Source organism: Syngnathus acus, chromosome 2 (genome assembly GCF_901709675.1).
Source record: "Syngnathus acus chromosome 2, fSynAcu1.2, whole genome shotgun sequence".
Classification (NCBI taxonomy): Eukaryota; Metazoa; Chordata; class Actinopteri; order Syngnathiformes; family Syngnathidae; genus Syngnathus; species Syngnathus acus.
The window spans coordinates 215,938-240,110 of record NC_051088.1 but is presented as its reverse complement, the minus strand read 5'-3'; the positions used below and the strand labels follow the sequence as shown (position 1 = coordinate 240,110).

The 24,173-nt window shown below is 41.6% G+C and overlaps 1 protein-coding gene across 1 annotated transcript in view; it reads right to left on the bottom strand.

Moving 5' to 3' along the window:
• The window catches only part of LOC119119485 (inositol 1,4,5-trisphosphate receptor type 3-like), a 217,030-nt gene extending 194,995 nt beyond the window's left edge, over positions 1-22,035 (bottom strand). Inside the window, exons 1-2 of the mRNA XM_037245907.1 lie at positions 21,801-22,035; positions 5,499-5,569 (exon numbers count right to left, since the gene is read on the bottom strand). Of these exons, the coding sequence (XP_037101802.1) occupies positions 5,499-5,569; positions 21,801-21,892 (163 nt within the window). The 5' untranslated portion in view covers positions 21,893-22,035. The remainder of the gene's footprint in view (positions 1-5,498; positions 5,570-21,800) is intronic.
• Positions 22,036-24,173: the final 2,138 nt, after the last annotated feature.

Below are 24,173 nucleotides of genomic sequence, written 5' to 3'. Positions count from 1 at the left end.
ACCGCCCTCGCATATGACCGTGGTGTATGGTATTCCAGTGATGACAATATCATTTATTCTTGTGTGTTGCTTGAAGTCTGCATTCCGACCTTCAAGGTGAGCAAGCTGCTTGTCCTTCTCTGTATTTAGCATATGGAGCAACTTCATCTCTCCGAGATGTTTTTCGGCTGCGTCCCAACAGCAGAAACTTCTACCGAAAGGAAGTCAAGTGACTTTGTAAATGGCAGCAATTTTGTTTAAAGAAAAATTATATGGCTTTTCTAATTTTACGTTTGCACCTTTATTTTAAAGAGCAGAGCTTTTTTTTTTTTACTCCTTCCTTGCTGTGGCACATGCACATTTTCGCTCTCCGATCGTTATCGGAGAAAGGCATATACATGGCAGAGAGATCTGGATAGCTATCGGAGTTCTCCTTCTCCGATCGTATCGGATAATGGCAGTTACCCGAATTTCTCAAGTGTCATGTAAACGCATTTACTGTTAAGTTTCAGTTTCACTCGCGACGCGCCTAGTTGGAGGACTGTGGGCGCCGAGCGGAGTCAGCGGCTTCACGGCTTCACCTCCACCCAGCTGACTGGAGGAATGAATGAATAAGTGAGCGAGGCACTGGACAGCCCGGCCGATGTCCCGCCCTCCAGAGCCATATACCTCACCGTGATTGGTTCAAACGTTGAGCCTTTAGGGTTTGATCAAACGCCACAAGAACGGGCTCTTGGCATTCAATGGTCTATAAAAGATGACACATTCAGCTTTAACATCAGCTTGAAAGATCAACCGTCGTGGTGGTTTGTCAGTCATTGCTTCTCTTTACATTCTACTTGGATTCAACGCTCCAGTCAGCCGAAGTGGAAAGTATCCTTCAAGAACTTTGTCACAGAGGCATCGGCTGGGACGATCAACTCCCAGAGGACATAAAACCACGGTGGGAGGAATAGATGAATTGTCTTCTCAAGTTGAAAGAGGTTTCAATCCCAAGATGTTACCATCCACATGACTTTCACAACATTGTCAGAGCAAAGTTGCATCATTTTTCAAAGGCTAGCTGCACAGGGTGCTTGTTCTTACCTCAGGTACCATACCAACAAGGCTGAAGTCCATTGCAGTCACGTCACGGCAAAAGCAAGGGTTACTTGTAACAAGTATGCCGAGACTGGAACTTGCTGCAGCGGTGATCTCTGCAAAGGTCAGTGTGATGTTAAAACGTGAACTTGACGTGAAAATAAACCAATACTTTTTCTGGACTGACTCACAAGTTGTACTTGGATACATAAACAATGATGCTCGCAGGTTCCACAGTTGCATGATGTGGACACTTCAGAAAACCCAGCCGATCATGCATCCCGAGGTCTTCGTGCTTCAGACATTCACTAAACCAACTGGCTACGAGGTCTGAAGTTTCTTTGGGAGCGTGAATGACAAATAAAATCCAATACTTCAACAGAATTACTCGTATGGGATCTTGAAGTCAAGACAATTCAAGTACTTGCAACGGAAACTAAAAACTGAGATGACATCCTCATCCGTCTAAGTCAGTTCTCTTTGAGGACAAGACTTGTAAAAGTAGTAGCAAGAATCAAAAGACGGGGGTCCAAATAAACCCTACGCAGTGAACATGTGACTGCAGAGGAGCTAGAGAAGGCTGCTGAGGCAGTGATTAAGATTGTACCGTAACAAGCATTCTCCCGTGAGATAAAGTTACTTTAAAGCAATAAGGACCTTCCAAACTCAAGCTCTCTCTTCAATCTTGATCCAGTCTGATCTAAAAAAATTCTCCATGTTAGTGGGAAATTAAAGGAGGCAACAAATTGGTTGCAAAGCTGATACATATATATGTGTCATGCAGGAAACTTCGACGGCCAACAGAGAGCCAGAGAATGGCTGATCTCCCTAAAGAGCGTCTCGAAGCCTCAACACCTTTGGCCCATTTATTGTACAGAAATCTAGTAAAGAATACATAAGATACGGGCTCATTTTTACATCTCTGTATTCTAGAGCTCTCCATATCGAATTGCTATAAGATTTGTCGACACTCTTTCATCAACGCATCGAGATGCCTCCAAGGAGCTGTCCGACAACTACACCGTGACCAAGGCACTAACTTCGTTGGTGCCAGAAATTAGTTTAAGAAAGCACTAAAACAATGCAACACCAAGCAACTGCAAATCTTCCTGACAGAAAGGCAGTGTGATTTTGTCTTCAACGCCCCTTCTGCCAGCCACGCAGGTGGTGTCTGGGACAAATTAGAACTGTTAGAAATGTGTTGAAAGCCACCTTTGCAAAGTGCCCAGGTCAATTAGATGACACCTCTCTCAGAACTGTGTTATACGAGGCCATGGCTATTGTTAATAGCCGCCCGCTAACAGTAGATTGAATCAATGATCCAAAGGCGCCAGAACCAATAACACCAAACCACCTCATCATGATGAAGTCAAAAGTTGCTTTTCCTCCCCCTGGAGTGTTTGTGAAGGAGGATTTGTATGCTACAAAGCGATGACGGAGAGTTCAGTATCTCATTGAACAGCTCTGGGTCGTTGGAGAGAAAAAAATATCTGCTCAACCTTTCCATGAGACAGAAATGGCACTTACCTCAGCCCAATCTCAAAGTCAACGATATTGTCATTGTCAAGGATGACAACCTCCCAAGGAATCAGTGGCAACTAAGTCGAGTCTCAGAAACTGTTCAAGACAATGATGGTTTAGTCCCTTGAGTTAAAGTAGGAGATCGCAAGCCTAAAAAAAAAAGATCCCTCTTCCAAACCTTTGGTCATTGAAAGACCTATCCAAAAATTAGTGCTACTGCTTGAGAACTGATTGGAACAGACTAATATTTATTTTGTACACAGTCCTTTATTGCATCAAGCATTTGCCGATTTTAGTAGGTTCATTTATTAAGAATCAAGAAATCCCGTGCAATTTATTGGTCATTCGTTGTAGCAGGATTTGGTGGGAGTGTAAATCGCAGCAATTTTGTTTAAAGGAAAATAATATGGCTTTTTAATTTTACCTTTGCACCTTTATTGTGAAGAGCCGAGCTCGTTTTTTGACTACTTCCTGTTTAGCGACACTACAAAAGCTTCCTGCTCAGGTCTTGGTTTGAGACACGTTTTCCTTGCTTCAGAATGGTAAGACACTTAAACGATGTTTTTGCTTGTCATGTTTGTGTTGAAAGTCAGGAGACGTTGTTAATTGTACCTTTCTTTGTGTTTTTTGTGCCGTTTGCCTGGTTTATGTAAAGGTATACAGTCAAACCTCGGTTTTCGAACATCCCGATTCTCGAACAAATCGGAATTCGAACGAAAAATTCGAGATTTTTTTGCTTCGGTTGTCGAACAAAATTCGGAGGTCGAACCTCGCGAGATGAGCCGAAAGGACCCGAGAAAACCCGACTGCGCGGCCCGGATGCCGACTGACTCCGTTTATTATTGTATTTTCGTTACTTTGAGGATTGTATTAACCCTTAATCATGCCTCCAAAGAAAGCAAGTGGGAGCAGTAAAGCCATCCTAAAACACAAAGACGCTCTTAACGCAATGCGACAGTGAGCGCCCAGTGCGCTGTGGTTGCGCGATCAGACCAAATTAAGCTCCCTTAGCACTGAGGTCCACTTAAATTTTGGAAAGTACATCAGGACTTTAAAAATATTTTCTAAATTTCAGCGACGGCTCTGTCACAATAATGCGACCAGCGCGGTGCAGTTGCGCGGTCGGCGGCGCGCTACGGTTGCGCGTTCGGCGGTGCGCTGCAGTTGCGCGATCGGACAAAAATGTGCAAATGAAAAAATGCTTAAAAAAGGCGTTTTTTTAGTCTTGGAACGGATTAAAATTTTTTCCATTATTTGTAATGGGAAAAATAGATTCGGAATTCGACCGATTCACTTCTCGAACCGCCTTCTGGAACGGATTGTGGTCAAAAACCGAGGTTTGACTGTATTCGGAAGCTGGGCTGCAGAAACAACTCAAACTTAGCACCTTTGGAAGCAGAAGGAGGTAAGAGGAAATTAAGCGTGTATTATTTATTTGTGTCTAACAAATGTCATCATTTACATTTTTTAATAAGAGCTGCTTTTGTGACGTTTAAATTTAATAGTTTTCACAGTGCCATGTTGTTGGTGGCGTAAAGAGGAAAGAAGTAAAGTGCACCAGTTGAAACCTCTGCATCTCATTTGGTCACTCCAAGTTGGCCGCTTTTTTTCCAATACTGTTATTTATTTTTTACACCAAAGTTCATGCCTATTAATTCCATTAGAGCAGTTAAACATCACACTAAGTGCACCTGTTGTTGTGTCACTTAAGTCTTAAAGCAAACAACTTTAATGTACACAGTTGGGCATACACTTACCTAGTATAGAAAACCGCTTTTTGTTTGGTAGCCTGTTATTTAAACTTGATTCACGTTCGTGCAGATTTGCAAGTCACTAATACTGAATAGCCCTTCCTTTGTCACAACACCTAAGACCTGCTCATGGTCATCATGGTAACACAAGCAGGACTCTGCATTTACATGAGACAGAACCACCACCAAGTGTGAGTTAAGTGGGTTGTGATTCTTTATCCTTTGTGGATTTTAAATACAAATATCAGAGCTCTTTTACTAAGACCTGGAAAATCTTAAAATGTATACAATAAAAGTTATTTTGTTTCCTTCAATTAGCTGCTTTGGTTGGAATTGGTCCATGTCCTCAAGCACCCTACATGATTTCCAGCAAATATGGATATCCTTGGCAGCAAGCTTACATGCTCGGCCGCACATTTGCCTGCTGATGGTTCATCTTCATCGTAACTTGAGCCATGTTACCCACTTCAACATGGCGCTCCGGACACGGTGTGATTGTTGACTCACATAATTTTTCCTTAGATGCATCCACACACAACACACATTTGCATAGACATAGCACACACTATCTACTCAAATACAGGTGGGAATCACTCTGATCTACTTAATAATTAGGTCGTTGAGTTAATGACTGACATCAAGTTAAAAAAAGGCTGCCAGTCTGAATGGGCAGGTTACATATATGCGACTGGATGCAATTGAATAGTGACAGACGGCACCATTCTGCATGGCAGGAGCTGGAATAACAGTCAAGGTGGTCAACAGTGAGGAAAATCGTGAACGTAACGTGAGATTTTAGATTTAATTAACATTTCGACATTAACATAACGATTAAATTATTTATAAGTCCTCCTTGTCATTTTAAAATTACAAATAAAGTGAGTGTCGTTGAAACCATTGACATTTCTACCTCACCACTCTTGGCTACGACTCAGCATCCAAACACTTCTCTGAGCCAACGTAGCAGCCATTGCGCCACAAAAGGCAGTAGCTAAAAACTAGCTCACTTTCTTCTCAAGATTGTTTTAGAAGTAGTTTTTGCTGACTTTGATGATAAAAAAAAAACAATGCTACACAAGCGCGAGTTGAAACACACACACACACACACACACACACACACACACACACACACACACACACTCACACAATTACCAACAAACATCTGACCTCTGAACTTCTTGGGCGGGTTCTCCAGGTCTCCGGCGGCTGGTTCCACCACACAACGATCGTCCACCAAGCTGCACACACGCACGCATGCGCGTGCACATACGCACACACATGCACACACGCACGCACACACGCACACACACACACACACACAATTAGTATTCCATCCACCATCCATGCATTATGTCCAGCAAAAGACACTAAGTGAAAACCAAACTATTAATTACCGTAATTTTCGGACTATAAGTCGCACCGGAGTATAAGTCGCACCAGCCATAAAATGCCCAAAAAAGTGAAAAACCCCATATATATGTATATAAATCGCTCCTGAGTATCAGTCGCCCCCCCACCCAAACTATGAAAAAAAAAACGCGACTTATAGTCCGAAAATTACGGTACACTGTTTTTTTTTTTCTGTATTGTACAACAGGAACACATTGGTGATATAAACCTATACCTCATATGAGGGCAAATAATTTGCATACATAAATATTTATTCATTGTTGGCATTTTGGTTGGAATATGAATTGGATCAACTAATTTCCAATATTTACGTATATTTCGGAAAGCATCATCCGATTGATACAAACATCAATCAAAGGCTGTGATTATATCCCACACTACATAAAGAACCGTATATCCCACACTATAATTCAAGAACCTCATTACAAGTTTACTCTACCAGCTACGGTTGCAAATTTAGCATTTCCTTTTAAAATTTTAGAAACTATATTAGAGGATTAACAATGAATTCCAAAATAAATACATAAATGCACATTTTCAATGTTCATTTTTTAATTGCAGCAAAACACTTTACACATCAAATAATAATACAACTACAAGGACGGTGAAAACATTAAATTGAAACACAAATTAATAACACAAACACAAAGTAGGAGCAATAGACCAATGTAATAAGAGGCATAACAATAACAACAATATGATGAAGTGTAGCAGGAAGAAGCCTTTGTACAAGTGGGGCACCCTCAAAAGCCATCCTGGTTAGTCAATGAGGAAAGTGCTGTAGCAGTGCCTGCAAGGAGGTGGTCCACCTCACTTCTCGCTCAGATCAGTTAATTGTCAGTTTAATTTCACACCGAAGCTATGCGATCGGTATCGGATCAGTATCAGCTGTTCACATTCATGGAGGATTGGTATCGGGATCGGTAGCACAAAATGCTGATCAAAACATCCCTACTTAATAATTATGATCACGATCCAATTCAAGATACGATACTTTTTATGGAGTGGATAATTACATCCAGTCATTGACATTGGTTTAAGTAATGTTTACTATTTTTGCTTTAATTACCATTTATACAAAACCCTTGTCTGAAGATGCATTAATTTTTTCATTTCACTTAATCCTCCTAAAAATTTGATATCGGCCATCCCTAATTATCAACCGCGCTAGTTACCGTAAATTTCGGACTATAAACCGCAACTTTTTTCTCAAATTTTGAACCCTTATATAGGATTTTTTCCGTGATTTTTGTGATGACTTGATCACTTTTATACACTCGTAAAAAGGCTGTGGACCGCTGTTGTGCGGCACCGCTTTGCTGGGCGGAGGGATGTATGACACGATCACTGGGGAGAAAAGTGGTGTGTTGATCGCATGTCCATCCGCCAGGCAAATAGTGCCGTAAAATTTACACAAAGATGAGACAGAACGAGATCAAGACGGACAATACTGAAAGGAAGCTTTTATACACAAACCGTCATTATGGGGGGCTTATATATGATTTTTTCCATGATTTTTGTGACGACTTGATCACTTTTATACACTCGTAAAAAGGCTGTGGACCGCTGTTGTGCGGCACCGCTTTGCTGGGCGGAGTGATATATGACATGGTCACTGGGGAGAAAAGTGGTGTGTTGATCGCATGTCCATCCGCCAGATAAATAGTGCCGTAAAATGTACACAAAGATGAGACAGAATGAGATCAAGACGGACAGAATGAGATCAAGACGGACAATACTGAAAGGAAGCTTTTATACACAAACCGTCATTATGGGGGGCTTATATATGATTTTTTCCGTGATTTTTGTGACGACTTGATCACTTTCATACACTCGTAAAAAGGCTGTGGACTGCTGTTGTGCAGCACCGCTTTGCTGGGCGGAGGGATATGACATGGTCACTGGGGAGAAAAGTGGTGTGTTGATCGCATGTCCATCCGCCAGGCAAATAGTGCCGTAAAATTTACACAAACATGAGACAGAACGAGATCAAGACGGACATTACTGAAAGGAAGCTTTTATACACAAACCATCATTATGGGGGGCTTATATATGATTATTTCCGTGATTTTTGTGATGACTTGATCACTTTTATACACTCGTAAAAAGGCTGTGGACCGCTGTTGTGCGGCACCGCTTTGCTGGGCGGAGGGATATATGGACACGGTCACTGGGGAGAAAAGTGGTGTGTTGATCGCATGTCCATCCGCCAGGCAAATAGTGCCGTATAATTCACACAAAGAAGAGACAGAAGGAGATCAAGACGGACATTATTGAAAGGAAGCTTTTATACACAAACCGTCATTATGGGGGACAAAAGAAATGCATATGATGCCGCTTTTAAGCTAAAGGCAGTCGATGTTGATGACATTGTGTTGCGTCACCCTTTTCTTTATTTCGTGGTCCCGTCTACTATGGAGCTATACGTGTCGCTCGCTAGTTTAATGTAATTTAGCGCTTCGTGCATGAATAAAATTAGCATGAACAGACCCTCATCATGGAAAATGCTAGAAGAAATGCATAAAACCGACGACGAAAGAGATACTGAGAAAGTGTGTGGCAAAGGATAACTAACGCTATTCCAATCGGAAGACTTTGATGGTTTCAATGCACAGGAGGAAGATGAAGACGATGAAGCTCTTTTTTTTACTTTTACTTGTATGCTTTTTTAATCAGCCCTGTTAGTGCTGTGCTACCGTGTTGCTGCTGTGTTACCGCCGCGTCTCAGTGACTTTTACCGGTATGTTTTATTTAATCAAACCCTATTAGTGCTGTGTTACTTCCGTGTTGCTGCAGTATTACTGCCACGTCACAGGCAGTGTTTGGAAAGAAATGTTAAGGTATGTTATTAAAACTTTAAAAAAGCTTTCTGTGTCCAGTCTTTCTTTGTTAATAACTCGCGTGCACACTTCCGTGTTGCTGCGGTACTACTGCTGCGTCACAGGCAATGTTTAGAAAGACATGTTAAAGTATGTTATTAAAACTTTAAAAAGGCTTTCTGTGTACTGTCTTTCTTTGTAAAAAACTTGCGGCTTATAGTCCGGTGCGGCTTATATAAGAAAAAAACTAAAATATCCCCGGATTTTAGCTGGTGCGGCTTATAGTCCGGTGCGGCTTATAGTCCGGAAATTACGGTAGTTAGTTAGTTAGTTAGTTAGTTCCTCCCTTTCCTCTTGGAACATTGGACGATGAGTTCTGTCTATTTGCTCTGGTCACTGCCGATCCTTCCTGCTCCATGCCAGCTAACTCCCATCTCTCTCAGGTCTACCTTGGCTCAACCGCGTTAAGACTGATGCTAATGGATACAAATTATAGAACAAAGCACACACACATGCACCAACACATACCAAGAGTCGAGAAACTTTCATAATATTGCTGATTTGACTTTTGAAATACACATTGTTTGCTTTTTAGAATCAGCCCTCATTTACTGACAGTAGTCAAACATATACGTGTCCGCACCTTCATGCGCTCACACACACGCAACACACACTGTAAAGCAGGAACAGGATGTGGTCATGAGTTTTAAGAGATTTGCACAGTGTGTGTGTGTGCGCGTGTGTTTGTGTGTGTGAGTGCGTGCGTGCGTGCGTGTGCGTGCGTGCCTGCCTGCCTGCGTGCGTGCATACGTACGTGCGTGAGTGCGTGTTTGTGTGTGCGTACGCATGTGTGCATTTGCATGTGCGTTTGACTACTGTCAGTGAATGAGAACTGACTAAAAAGTAAACAATGTGTATTTGAGAAGTCAATTCCACAATATTCTAGAACTTTCTTGACTCAGATTGCTTCAGCACCCTGTCTCACAGGTTTGACTTGTTCACACCTTTGAGCAACACACACGGACCTAAAAGGTTTTTAAATGTAAGCAAGCTTGTTTTTATGTCCTTCACTTGTCAGTTTGTTTTCTTCCATCAGATCAGCAGAGTTCATGCTAAGTCACAACATCTCAGGTAGTAGCATAACGTTTTGTTTAAAGAATGGTAGTGAAGCATTATTTTACTGAAAATACTAGATAGTAATGCAACCTCGGTTCACCTTTACTAACAATTTGGGTTATAAACAAGATTTTCCAAAATACTGTACATTACCTTGGTTCTCATGTTGTTCTCAGAGGAAAAAGAAGGGTGTCACAAAAAAAAATAAGGATGTGGTTTGACCACTATTTCCCTACTTCCCCGGAACATGTCACGCAGGTCGGCTTCCAACAAGGAGGCCGACCCTTCATCTGAGTGTGGATGTTTAGAGCATCTTCTTTTCAGAAAGGGGGTGGAGGTGGTCTTGGAGAAGGCGTTCGACCGTGTCCCTCGGGAGGTTCTGTGGGGGGTGCTTCGGGAGTATGGGGTACCGAGCCAACTGATAAGGGCGGTTCAGTCCCTGTATCACCGATGCCAGAGTTCGGTCCGCATTTCCGGCAGTAAGTCGGATTCGTTCCCAGTGAGGGTTGGACTCCGCCAAGGCTGCCCTTTGTCACCGATTCTGTTCATAATTTTTATGGACAGAATTTCTAGGCGCAGCCGAGGCGTTGAGGGTGTCCGGTTTGGGGACCTCAGCATTGCGTCTCTGCTTTTTGCAGACGACGTGGTGCTGTTGGCTTCTTCAGGCCGTGATCTCCAGCTTTCACTGGAGCGGTTCGCAGCCGAGTGTGAAGCGGTCGGGATGAGGGTCAGCACCTCCAAATCCGAGTCCATGGTCCTCGATCGGAAAAGGGTGGAATGCCCTCTCCGGATCGGGGATGAGATCCTGCCCCAAGTGGAGGAGTTTAAGTATCTTGGGGTCTTGTTCACTAGTGAGGGGAGGATGGAGCGCGAGATCGACAGGCGGATCGGTGCAGCGTCGGCAGTAATGCGGACTCTGTACCGGTCCGTCGTGGTAAAGAGAGAGCTGAGCCAAAAGGCAAAGCTCTCAATTTACCGGTCGATTTACGCTCCTACCCTCACCTATGGTCAGGAGCTATGGGTCGTGACCGAAAGAACGAGATCCCGGATACAAGCGGCCGAAATGAGTTTTCTCCGCAGGATGTCCGGGCTCTCCCTTAGAGATAGGGTGAGAGGTTCGGTCATCCGTAGAGTCGCTACTCCTCCACGTTGAGAGGAGCCAGATGAGGTGGCTCGGGCATCTCATCAGGATGCCTCCTGGACGCCTCCCTGGGGAGGTGTTCCGGGCATGTCCCACCGGTAGGAGACCCGGGGACGACCCAGGACACGCTGGAGAGACTATGTCTCTCAGCTGGCCTGGGAACGCCTTGGGATCCCCCGGGATGAGCGAGATGAAGTGGCTGGGGAGAGGGAAATCTGGTAGTCCCTCCTGAAGCTGCTGCCCCCGCGACCCGACCCTGGATAAGCGGAAGAAGATGGATGGATGGATGGATGGATGGATGGATGGATGGATGGATGGGTGGAGGTGGTACCCCATACGTGGACTTCAGGAGAAATGAATATCAAATGAACCCTTACCAATTTTAATTGAATATATAACGACGTATGAACAATTCAGCTTTCATAAAGATCTCAGAATGTGTGTTTGCATATGTTGAACAATTTAGCTTACATAAAGTCTCTCTGAACACGTCGTGTTCGCCAATGTTCGTGACTGATGAAAGGAATAAGACAAACGTGACAGGGCACTTCAGCTGCAGAGAGACTGCTCATTTATCTTAAATCAGCCGTGGAGAGGCTCATCCTTGTGATATTGTCGTAAGTACTAGGGGTGTAACGATTCATCGATACACATCGATTAGTCGATATAATGCTCTACGATTTGTTGGCATCGATGCTAAACGTAAACATCGATCTATATCGCCCGTTTTTGACCTCGGACATTAGACGCGACTTTATTTTGAAATCCAGTTCATTGTTGCTTGCTTCCTCTTTCCGGGAGCAGTGCGCGGCGTGTTGTGTTGTGAGCAGAGCAGGCACGTGAAAGGGGAGCCGACAACTACGCGGCTCCTGGGCTGGTGCTATGGCTAGTGTCCAAGAAGACGAGGAGATTCGCTCTCCTTTGGGCTTCAAGTCATTCGTTTGGAAGCACTTTGGATTCCAAAGAAAAGATGGCTCAACGGACAAGACACGTGCAGTTTGTAAATCCTGCCATGCGGTGATCAAATATTCAGGGAACACCACAAATCCCGCCGCACATTTAAAGAAAAAACACAACATCTCTCTCTCAAGCAGCGGCAGCGAAAACAACACGGACACGACGCCCTCCGTGAGCACATTTTTCCCCCAAATGCTAAGTAAAAACTCTAAACGAGCTACATCCATCACTGCTGCAATTTCATATTATATTTGTAAAGACTTGAGACCGTTTAGTAGCGTGGAGGGTGAGGGACTTTCCGAGTTGATGAATACGCTAGAGCCCAGATATAAAGTACCATCGAGACAGTACTTTAGTGAAACGTGTACCACGTCTATATACCCGTGCTAAAGCGGAGGTATTACACGAACTAAAGGAAGCAGAACGGGTTGCTATCACTACAGATGGATGGACTTCTCGCTCAACTGAAGCCTACATTACGGTCACTTGCCACTACATTGATACAGCATGGACGCTAAAAAACTACGTGCTTCAGACTCGCGTTTTAAGTGACTCTCACACAGGAGCGAACCTAGCCTCTGTCCTAATTGCAGATAAAAACCCAGCTCTTGTAACTGACAATGCCAGCAACATGACCGTAGCAGGAATAGAGGCGCATCTGTCACCGCACATAAAATGTTTTGGACATACTATCAACTTGGCAACTCAAAAAGGACTCAAATGCAATGGTGCTGCCCGTCTTTTAGGTAGAGTACGTCGTGTTTTGAGTTTTTTTCACCGCAGCACGCTGGCCAATGCGGTGTTAAAAGATAAACAAAAACTACTTGATCTCCCACCACACAAACTCATCCAAGATGTCATCACACGTTGGAACAGCTCGTTTGATATGCTGGAGCGTTTTTTGGAGCAACAGGCTGCTGTGTGTGCTACACTCCTTGACCAAAAAATCAGAAAGTCCATGAAGAATGATTTACAAACACTAAATGAAGATGACATATCCACAGCTGAAGAAATGATAGTTACTGAGGCCTGTGAAAACTGCAACTACAATAATGTGTGAGGAGGCACAACCAACTATCTCAGTCATTGCTCCACTTAAAATTAAGTTGATTGAACATTTCTGTGTCTGTGAGGATGACATGCCACTGATCAAAGAAATGAAACAAACAATGGCCAAAGAGCTCCAGCATCGTTACACAGATGTCCAAGAAGTATTATACACTGCAGCTGCCCTTGATGCAAGATTCAAGACCCTGTCCTTTCTGTGCGAAGAGGAGAGGGATGCCACATTCAAGAATATCATAAATGAGGCTACACAGCTGTGGGACCAAAAAGTAAGTAAGATACAGCACATGATAAATGTATTACCAGATAATTATTAACAATGCACATCTTTTTTCGGTTCATAAGAAGACACATAGGCTCATGATGGCACTGCAATGGAGGAAACTCACACAACACACCCATCTGAAGAGGCATGTGACGATGAGCTCCATGCTTCAGGTGTGTGTTTTCTGCATAATTATTATAAATAACACCTAATTATTATAAGTAATTAGGTGTGTGTTTTCTGCATAATTATAAACCTGAGCCCTAAAACAATGTTTGTGTTTTTGTGTCATTTTAGAATATGTTCCTGTCTCAAAAAAAAAACAAAGCAATGGAGGACCTGTTTGGGGACACATACACCACTGCGAGCAGCAACTTCATGAAAACATCCAAGCAGCTGGCAGAGATGGAAGTAAATAGATACAAAGAGACTGAATTATTAACACTCAAAGGTAATCTGTTAGAATGGTGGGGAAGTCATGAAATGGAGTTTCCCCTCCTTGCAAATCTAGCCAAAACCGATCTCTGTATTCCTGCGACAAGCATGCCCTCCGAGCGTGTATTTAGCACTAGGGGTGTAAATCGCGGGTTTTGTCACGAACGTAGTGTTTTGACACCTGAGCATGTCGATCAGTTGATTTTCTTGAAGAAGAACCTAACAAAGAACGCACTATCACAAATTTCAATGCACTAAACAAACATGTGACAAACTACTTTTGATTTTGCACTACATGTTGTATTATTGGCCATATTGAACAGTTCAAAGAGTAGAAACCGTGTAATGTTAAAATTCTATATAAAGAGTTATAAATTAAGTTATTTTTGTTTTATAGAAGAGTTAAATAACAACATACATATTTTATTTATGTATAGTTCTCTGGTATTGCAAGAGAATGCATTTGGATTAGAACATATGGTCAAGGTGTAATGTTTACTACATTCATTATAAAGAACTTATTTTTGTTTTGTAATTAAATAGTTCAGTAATGCACTTTAAAGTTAATGGTATTACAAAAAAAGAAATATTCAATTTTCTTTACTTATATGAGAAAAAATATAGGAATTTGATAAAGTTCAGTGTTAAAATAAGCACTTTATATACTACAATACTCTTGTAATTTCCTAAATAAAGAGTTTGCAGTACCTTGTTGATTTTGCATATGAATTGTTATAAATCAGGATATTGTTCTATATCGATCGTAGAGCACTATATCGTGATGTATCGTGAATGAATCACAGCAGGCTTTAAGATATCGGCAAATATCGTATCGTGGTTCTTTGTATCGATATGATATCGTATCGTGACAAAACCCGCGATTTACACCCCTAGTAAGTACCGTATTTTTCGGACTAAAGGTCACTTCGAAATATAGGTCGCATTAGCCATAAAATGCACAATAACATGAAAAAAAACATATATAAGTCGCTCCGGAGTATAAGTCGCATTTTGGGGGAAATGTATTCGACAAAATCCAACACCAAGAACAGACATGAACGAGCAACAGGCTAAACGATAGGTATGCTAACGTGACATAAACACAAAGGAAGAGCTGAGAACGGGCCTGACGTAACATTCAGAGTTATTCAAATAATTATTACATAAATAACACGTTTCTAAAACTATCCGTGTCACTACAATTCATTAAATCCATCGATCAAGTCAAGTCAAGTTTATTTGTATAGCCCTAAATCGCAAGCAGTCTCAAAGGGATCGCCCTTTATGTCAACAATGCAGGCCGGGTGCGCGCCGCTGATGGCGGTTGCACTTCAAAATATTCCACAGGCCCATATAACGATATATAAATTATACATCAAATAACTATTATATAAGCAATAATATTATCAAACCATCTGTGTCACTCCAAATCATTAAATCCATCGATCGTCCTTTATGTCAACAATGCCGGCCGGGTGCGCGCCTCTGACGGTGCTTGCACTTCAAAATATTCCACAGGCCCATATAACGATATATAAATTATATATCAAATAACTATGATATAAGCAATAATATTATCAAACCATCTGTGTCACTCCAAATCATTAAATCCATCGATCAAATTCCTCGTCCTTTGTCAACAACGCCGCGCGTACGCCCTGACGTCAGCCTCGTCGTTATTCCACAGATCTAGTATATAACTATATTGTAGCGTTAACAAAGTACAAGGAAAGACGTGGGTTTGGTAAACGGCTCTTTATTTACCAAAACAAGAGTTCAACGAGCCAACAACTACTGAACTGTAACGATAAAAACATATACAAGTTGCTACACGAAATAAAATATATCAAATAACTAACAAATAGTTCACCGCCACACGGCCCCAAGCACCGGCGTCGACTTCCAGGCGTGTGGCGGCATCGACTTTCATCCCCGGAGGTTGCACCTCCAGCCATGGAGGTGCAAGAGAGCTCCATAGAATAGGACCGCGCGTGTGTAAAAGCCATGTCCGAGCCCCATCCACCGTCCCCGGACAGCCACCCGGCTGAGCGCCGGCCCCCGACTTCCATCCACGGAGGTGAAAGAGAGCTCCGTAGAGTAGCCATAATTGTTTTTCAAACCTTCTGTGTCACTCCAAATCATTAAATCCTTCAAACTCTTCGTCCTCCGTGTCACTTACAAACAAAGCCGCTAATGATGCCGGTAGTACGTGGGGCCCTTCGTCATCCTGTGATTGAATCTTTGTCCTTTATGTAAACAACCGCCGCGCCGCTACGCTGACCTCACTTGAAATTCAAATTACAGTAATCCCTTGCTACATCGCGGTTCATTTATCACGGTTTCACTTTTTTATTTTTTTTATTTTGAAAATTAGTGAAAAAATTCACATATAAGTCGCCCCCCCCACCCAAATTATGACAAAAAACGCGACTTATAGTCCGAAAAATACGGTAGAGATGTCCATGCAAATTTTGGTGCTAATTGATAGCTGTTTTTGGACATTTTAAGCGACAATCCGTACAATTATTTCCAATGGGGAAATTGTGATTGCTTCCTTCCATGACATTGTCAACCAAGACGTTTCATTATTTCTCCAAAATGAATGGATAAAATAGAAAATGCTAACTTTTTTCATTTTCCTGATTAAAAAAATAGCTAGTTAGTGAAAGATGAACCATCCTCTCTTTACTCTCCCTTTAATACGTTTTCCGACTGAGTGAGTGGTCATTGAATGCACCCGAGGTCTCCTGCAGAATGAGAGTAAGAAATAAAAAAAGAATATAGAAGAAAATAAACCTAAAGATAGAAATTTCCAAACCCAAAGTGTCAGATTGTAAGATCTGGATTCACACAAATGTATCATGCCCCGAGAAGGAGAAATCAGTTCCTATTTGAGAGAGAGAGAGGAACTGGAACAATTTCTGAGTACAAATGTCCATGGAGATAAGATCGAAACGATAGAAGTTCATTCAGATTTAATCGAACAAGTTCTATGGATGCTTTATGCGGCACTTATAGATAATAGACATCTGACACAGGGTGGCACGCTTGGTGTGAGAACTAATGAAGTGCTATTTCACTGATTCTGTTTTGTTGTTTGTGTATTTAGTTATTTATTTAGTTATTTAGTGATTTATTTTTCTGTTTGGAGACCTGTGGGAGTCATCACGGTTCTGTTAAGGATAGGCTCTATGGTCAGGTGTGGGTTTGTTTTCAGTGTTATTTGTTACTTATTTTAGCTGATTGTGCCCCGATAGGTAGATAATCTTACGTATTATTGTTGTTGTTTTTATTAATACTGGTAGTAGTATTATTATTATTGACTAATGTTGGAACATGAAAGCGATTATTCTATTTAATGACTGGAGGAACTGAAAATGCTACCTCCATAATTTCATATCTTGATTTTAATAATAAACATTTTAATATTTTGGTAAAAGGACAAATGAAAGCGAGTATGATTTTCACCTAGAAACAAACTTTTTCCATAACATGTACGGTGAATGTACGTATGTACGTATATACCAAATGACAATTAAATGTTGAGATTAAAATGGTAGATATGTTTTCAATTATACATATAAATAGTAGAAATTTAATTGTAAAGGGTCACTTGTTTTCTGATCACACTGAAGACTAAGTTTAGGGTTTTAGCTGTTTCAGAAACCTGTTTGAATGATGAAAAAGTACATGATTATGAATTGCAAGGTTATCATATGTAAGGGGAGGAGGCATGGTTTTATATGTTGAGGAGAGCCTACAATGAAAGTAAGGGAAGAACTACATGGTTTACAGATGAAACTAACACAATTATGCAGGAAGCTTGAGCGCAATTAGCATGCAACTAAACTTGAGCTCTTCCGTCAGGCATGGTGTGACAGCCTGCAGAAAGACAAGCAGCATTTTTGCAAAAATTATTTCTATATATTTATTATTATTTTTCTAGATTTCACCGTCTCAATAAATACAACCCTAAACACTTATTTGATAATGTGGCTAGTATCATGTGGGGTGGGATGTATTTGAATGAACTAGGAGTTCTTTTTTGAAGATGACTTTTTTTTGTTGGCTGAATGCGATGCGCGATTGACAACAAACAAGAAGAAAGGTGTGATTTCAAGTTTTATTTCGACGGAGATTTTCTTCAAAAATTATTGTACCCATGCATAATGCGCACCCCAGATTTTAGGACAATAAATTAGTTAAATTTTGCGCATTATGCATGGAAAAACACGGTAAGTAATGTGGTAATGATCACGTAATAATGTGTTAATAATTTCACATATAAATCGCTCCGGATTATAAATCGCACCCGGCCAAACTATGAAAAAAAAATGCGACAGATGCGTCTAGAAAATACGGTATATTTTATTTATTTGAACAATCTTAACAGAAGTGTATTTTGATTTTTGTTAAACCTCTGACTAGCTTAAGAACAGTTTCACTTATGACGAAGTAGAATGATCATAATACAAATGTATATTTTAGTAGTCTTAGTTACCGTATTTTCCGCCCTAAAAGGCGCACCGGGTTATAAGGTGCACCTTCAATGAACGGCCCATTTTAAAACTTTGTCCATATATAAGGCGCACCGGATTATAAGGCGCATAAAATAGAAGCTATACTGCATCAAACTGAGGTTAACTAGGGTTGCGGTATGCATCCACTAGCCAATAACCAACGAGCCCTCTGTAAACAATCGCGTTTCTCAAACGATCTCCTATAAAATGATCAGAACTGACTAAAGTTCGATCTAACGCATTGGTACTACTTACCTATGTTTCCCTTCCATATCGATCCGTAGATTTACTCGAAACATTAACAGAGCAGCCTATTTTGACATGAAATAGCCTGGTACGTATAGCAGCTATCGCTATCGCAATAGCATTAGCCATCCGCAAAGTCTCACGAGCCTCAGCTCGCAATCTCCCATGAGCCTCAGCAAAGTGTAAACAATCGCGTTTCTCAAACGATCTCCTATAAAATGATCGGAACTGACTAAAGTTCGATCTAACGCATTGGTACTACTTACCTATGTTTCCCTTCCATATCGATCCATAGATTTACTCGAAACATTAACAGAGCAGCCTATTTTGACATGAAATAGCCTGGTACGTATAGCAGCTATCGCAATAGCATTAGCCATCCGCAAAGTCTCACGAGCCTCAGCTCGCAATCTCCCATGAGCCTCAGCAAAGTGTAAACAATCGCGTTTCTCAAACAATCTCCTATAAAATGATCGGAACTGACTAAAGTTCGATCTAACGCATTGGTACTACTTACCTATGTTTCCCTTCCATATCGATCCGTAGATTTACTCGAAACATTAACAGAGCAGCCTATTTTGACATGAAATAGCCTGGTACGTATAGCAGCTATCGCAATAGCATTAGCCATCCGCAAAGTCTCACGAGCCTCAGCTCGCAATCTCCCATGAGCCTCAGCAAAGTGTAAACAATTGCGTTTCTCAAACGATCTCCTATAAAATGATCGGAACTGACTAAAGTTCGATCTAACGCATTGGTACTACTTACCTATGTTTCCCTTCCATATCGATCCGTAGATTTACTCGAAACATTAACAGAGCAGCCTATTTTGACATGAAATAGCCTCGCGGGTACAACAGCTATTCGGTGACGCCCCCTGACTACAGTTGCCGTAATGCTGGGAAGCGATGCGACCTTGTAATTTACTAGTCGTACTAAAACGTACTGAAACATTTTGGCAGAGCACTGTGTACAACCAGTATGGATCAACAAATTCATCAGTTGATCCATATATAAGGCGCACTGGCCTATAAGGCGCACTGTCGGCTTTTGAGAAAATTTTAGGTTTTTAGGTGCGCCTTTTAGGGCGGAAAATACGGTAATTGAGGTTAATTAGAAGTACCTTATTATTGAGGACTGGTCTGAAGATATGTTATAAAACAGCCGTTCCCAACCTTTTTAGCTCCACGGACCGGATTACTGTCAGACAATATTTTCACGGACCGGTGTTTGATGACGTCACGATTTTTGCGAACTTCTAAAACAATTCTAGAAAATCAAATGTCGAAAGCAGTAATAAATCAATTAATCACAGATTGCACACTGTTTATGGAAGTTTTCTTTGCAAAAATTGGCCGTGTATGAGCCTCGTTTACAGTGTGTTTAGCGGTGTTTTATTTTGAAGACTAAGAAGAGAAAACCTGGCATCTGAAACTAAATTGCCGTTCAAAACCATTCAATGGCTCCAAAATGTGGGCACTCACAAAAATGTCCATGGAGCAAAAATGCGCTACATTCAGTTCACATTTGTCCAAAATATGAACGAGTTCATAAACTTTCATTCATTGAATGCGTTAAGGTATAACACTTGCTTGTTAAATATGGCCTGGATCTCCACTCTTACATTCTTCTAAACATTCTTACAACTTCATTGATTACATGTATTGCCGCACGCAATGCACTATGTGAACCAAGTGGCTTGATCATGACACAACTGTGCAGTGTCAGTGCTCTGTTCATCGGCATCACAAAAACAAAGGAAAAAAAAGCTACTTTTAATATCCATCCATTTTCTATACCGCTTGTCCCCACGGAGGTCGCAGGTGTGCTGGGGCCTATCCCAGCAGTCAGTCACCAGGCACTAGGAGGGAGACACGCTGAACCGGTTGCCCACCAATTGCAGGGCACACAGAGACGAACAACCATCCGCATTCGCACTCACACCCACACCTAGGGGCAATTTGGAGTGCTCAATCGGCCTACCAAGCATGTTTTTGGGATGTGGGAGAAAACCGGAGTGCCCCAAGAAAACCCACGCGGGCACAGGGAGAACATGCAAACTCCACACAGGGAGGACCGGAGGTGGAATCGAACCCGCACCCTCCTAACTTTGAGCCAGACGTGGTAACCAGTATTCCACCCTGCCTACCCTACTTTTAATAGACTGAATGAAATTAATAATGAATTTAATAATTGAAATTAATAATTAATTATTATATTCATACTCATTCTCCAGCAGAATTGGCAACAGGAATGTCACCCATTTAAAGCCAAATTAATTTGTTTTCTGATTTGCCCACTGATGAGCATTTTTATTCCATTTGGTAATTTGTTTTCATTCTAAATGGAAAGCTCAACGTAAACCTAACTAGTGATGATCAAAATTACTAATGTTATTGGCTACTTGGTATCAGTGAGTAATCAAGAGTTCATGACTTATACTCGTATCGGTCAGAAATAACGTATTATGTTTTTTATTTATTTTTTTCTTCGTGGGACCGGGATCATCGGTCGAGGCCGGTGTAACTCTACGACGGCTTCCTGCTTATCCGGCCAGTGATGACCGGGTCCCTCGCCTTGGCCTTGCAGCCGCGACCCCTGTGGGGAGTCCGCTCCCTCGTCGGAACCAACGACTTTCGCCATGCTAGCCCCGTGGTGACCATCTGCACGTGCACCCGACTGGGTGCCCAGGACGCTGCTCACACGCTTGCCTGCTTTGTGATGTTTTTCACCGATTCACGACCACGGTCCATTGGGCGCCTTACACCTGTCTATGGACCCCGTGGAGGCTATTTTGTGTGTTTTGGGGTGTTCTCTTGTATTGAGGGGTGCTGGTTGGCCGCTGTTACTTTTTTTCCTTTGTCTTTTAGCTTTGTTTTTGCTTTGATGGCTTTTATCTTGTGCACTTTCTGACTTTCTTTGTGGCGCCGTTGTGTGGCAGCCTTATGAGAGCCTATTGAGTTGCGCTCATGCCATCTGTGTGTCTTTTGTATACCCTCTCGTGGTATGGATACTGCTGGGGCCTGAATTTCCCCACCCCTGGGGATCAATAAATATTCAATCAATCAATTATCTAACATTCGTAGCATAGAATTACGTGTTGTGTGAGGAAATAGCTTGTCTTTGCTGCTCCCCCGAACTTCAATCTCCAATATCAGCAAGATGCAGCATGCACTTTGGAATTCACCCAAATTAAGAACTACTCCACATACACAACACTCAAATCTTAACAGTAACACACACACACACATTATACATATATATATATACATACATACATACATACATACATACATACATACATACAGCTTACATTTATAAAGATACATTTATACACACGCATATGCAAACACACACAAACGCAAACATGAGTGTCATTCTACTCTGACTGTCGTCTAACGTGTCTTCGTTAGCTGTTTTTATTCATGACCATAAGACAACATAAGTGTGTGTATTGTTGCGTGCGCGCGCGCGCGTGTGTGTGTGTGTGCTCACCCAAGGGTGCTGATGAAGCCATTAACGGTGCCCTCGGCGTACAGGGACACCAGGTCTCCAATGTGTAAGAAACTGGACGCTGAGTCCGACATGTTAGCTATGCAGTTGAATCACGAAGTTGTAGTGAGCACAAATTCGCCGGTGCCCCCCGCTTCCTCAGACCACCACCTCGCTCATGCTTCACTTGGTAATAGCTGGAGGTCGCTGTACTTAGCAACACATCTGCCAGTCCGCTCCTACAAAGCAGGAAATGAGTGAAGGTGTGCTCTCGAGGGACACGCCCCCTGCTTCAAACAGCGCGTGATCTGACTCCCCAGAGAGCAAAAGATATTAAATCAACGTAGAATTAGGGTTGAGAAGGTTAATTTTTGGTTATGGTTAAAGATGGGTCGGTCATTCATAGTTGATTCAACATTTGTCACTGTTGAAGTTTGTGTTCAAAAGACACCACTGAAGAATCTATGTTGTATTTTGGTTGGTTTAAAACGTTTGAAAGGTCAATGTTTATAATGTTGAATCTAAGTTTGTCCTTCTCGGCTCGGTGGGTCCAAGGTGGTGCTGACAGGATAACCAGAACCACTGGCCAGTCCTGACCAAGGCGTGCAGTTATCCTGACGGTGATATAGATAGATAGATAGATAGATAGATAGATAGATAGATAGATAGATAGATAGATAGATAGATAGATAGATAGATAGATAGATAGATAGATAGATAGATAGATAGATAGATAGATAGATATGTAAATGGCGGCATCCACAAGACGAACTCACAAGTGAATACATCACAATAGAAAAGTGGGAACGTGAAATATTGTTTCCGTAAGTTGCAGTTTTGTTCTTCAACTTCATTCTGAACGCTATGTAGAACGCATGTAACAGAAGGCATATATGTCAAACTAATCGTGTGCTTTTGAATGCTCGGATGTTTCTTGTGTGAAAGAAGAGAAAAATATAATATTCTTATCAGACATGGAAAACAAACCTGCATATTTAACTTCGGTGCTCGGTACTTACTGTAAAGCACATAACAATAATCAAACGTTATTATAATTGAACTTTACCTATTCATTAATACAAAATATAGAAACAGTGACACCTAGTGACCTAAATCTATCACTGTGATTGTGATTATGATTAATATAGTTGTCATTACTAGAGGAAAGAGAGGAAAGTCTGATGCTTTGTATTCACGTCTACAGTAAGTTTGATAGAGCCAGATTGCAACTAAGACCAACCAAAGGAGGACAACCAACGTCAAAGAAAGTGGTAGGTCTGTTAAAATTCCCTCGAGTGGTGACTTCAAAGAAAGGAGATGTAGCCCAGTACCTAAAGGGATACATACAAGAACTTAGTCAAGAAAAGCTTGGACAGTTTTTGAAGTACTACTGCACAGGCTCTGATTTCTCAGTCTCTCTGTTTAATTCACAGTGCTGACGTGTCACTAGAAGACCCATCCTTCCCATAGTACATGTGGGAAACTGTTGAAGCTGTCTGACAGCTATAACCATTACCCATACTTCCACAGTGAATTTAATTCCATTCTTGAAAACACCATCTAGATAATGGATACTGTTTAGGTTAGTCATAGTGTCAAGAATTGTTTAACCACCACTCTATTAAATTGTGTTCATGAACATTTTGGCTGAGTTTCAACCACATTTTTGCATTTCTGGAAGTTGTAACTTCCTTCTTACCTGCACTTGTTATTGTTGAGGCCCATTGTCAAGTTTTTGGAGTTTATTCAAAGCGTTTGTAAGGTAAATTACTGTTTTGTGAATGTACGAAATGTTTAGTCAAATGTAAGTTGTCAAAGAAACCTTAGTGAATGATTTCAAGTGTACTATACTGCACATTTTGGAATTGAACAAACAACTTTGCTGAGAAACTGTCATATGTAAATTTATTCTACATGCATATTTCTACCTCATTTTGCATTTTCAAGAGTAAAAAAAAATGTAAGCTGTGCTCAGGGAGAAATTTCGTCAGTATAACAGTAAGCTTTACTCATAAAGGTTGAATGTGGTTCTCAAAATACAGTCAAACCTCGGTTTTCGACCACAATCCGTTCCAGAAGGCGGTTCGAGAAGTGAATCGTTCGAATTCCGAATCTATTTTTAACATTACAAATAATGGAAAAACAATTTAATCCGTTCCGTTAAGCATTTTTTCATTTGCACATATTTGGCCGATCGCGTAACTGCAGCGCACCGCCAACCGCGCAACCGTAGCGCGCCGCCGACCGCGCAACCGCACCGCGCTGGTCGCATTATTGTGACAGAGCCGTCGCTGAAATTTAGAAAATATTTTTAAAGTCCTGATGTACTTTCCAAAATTTTAGGGGACCTCAGTGCGCAGGGAGCTTAATTTGGTC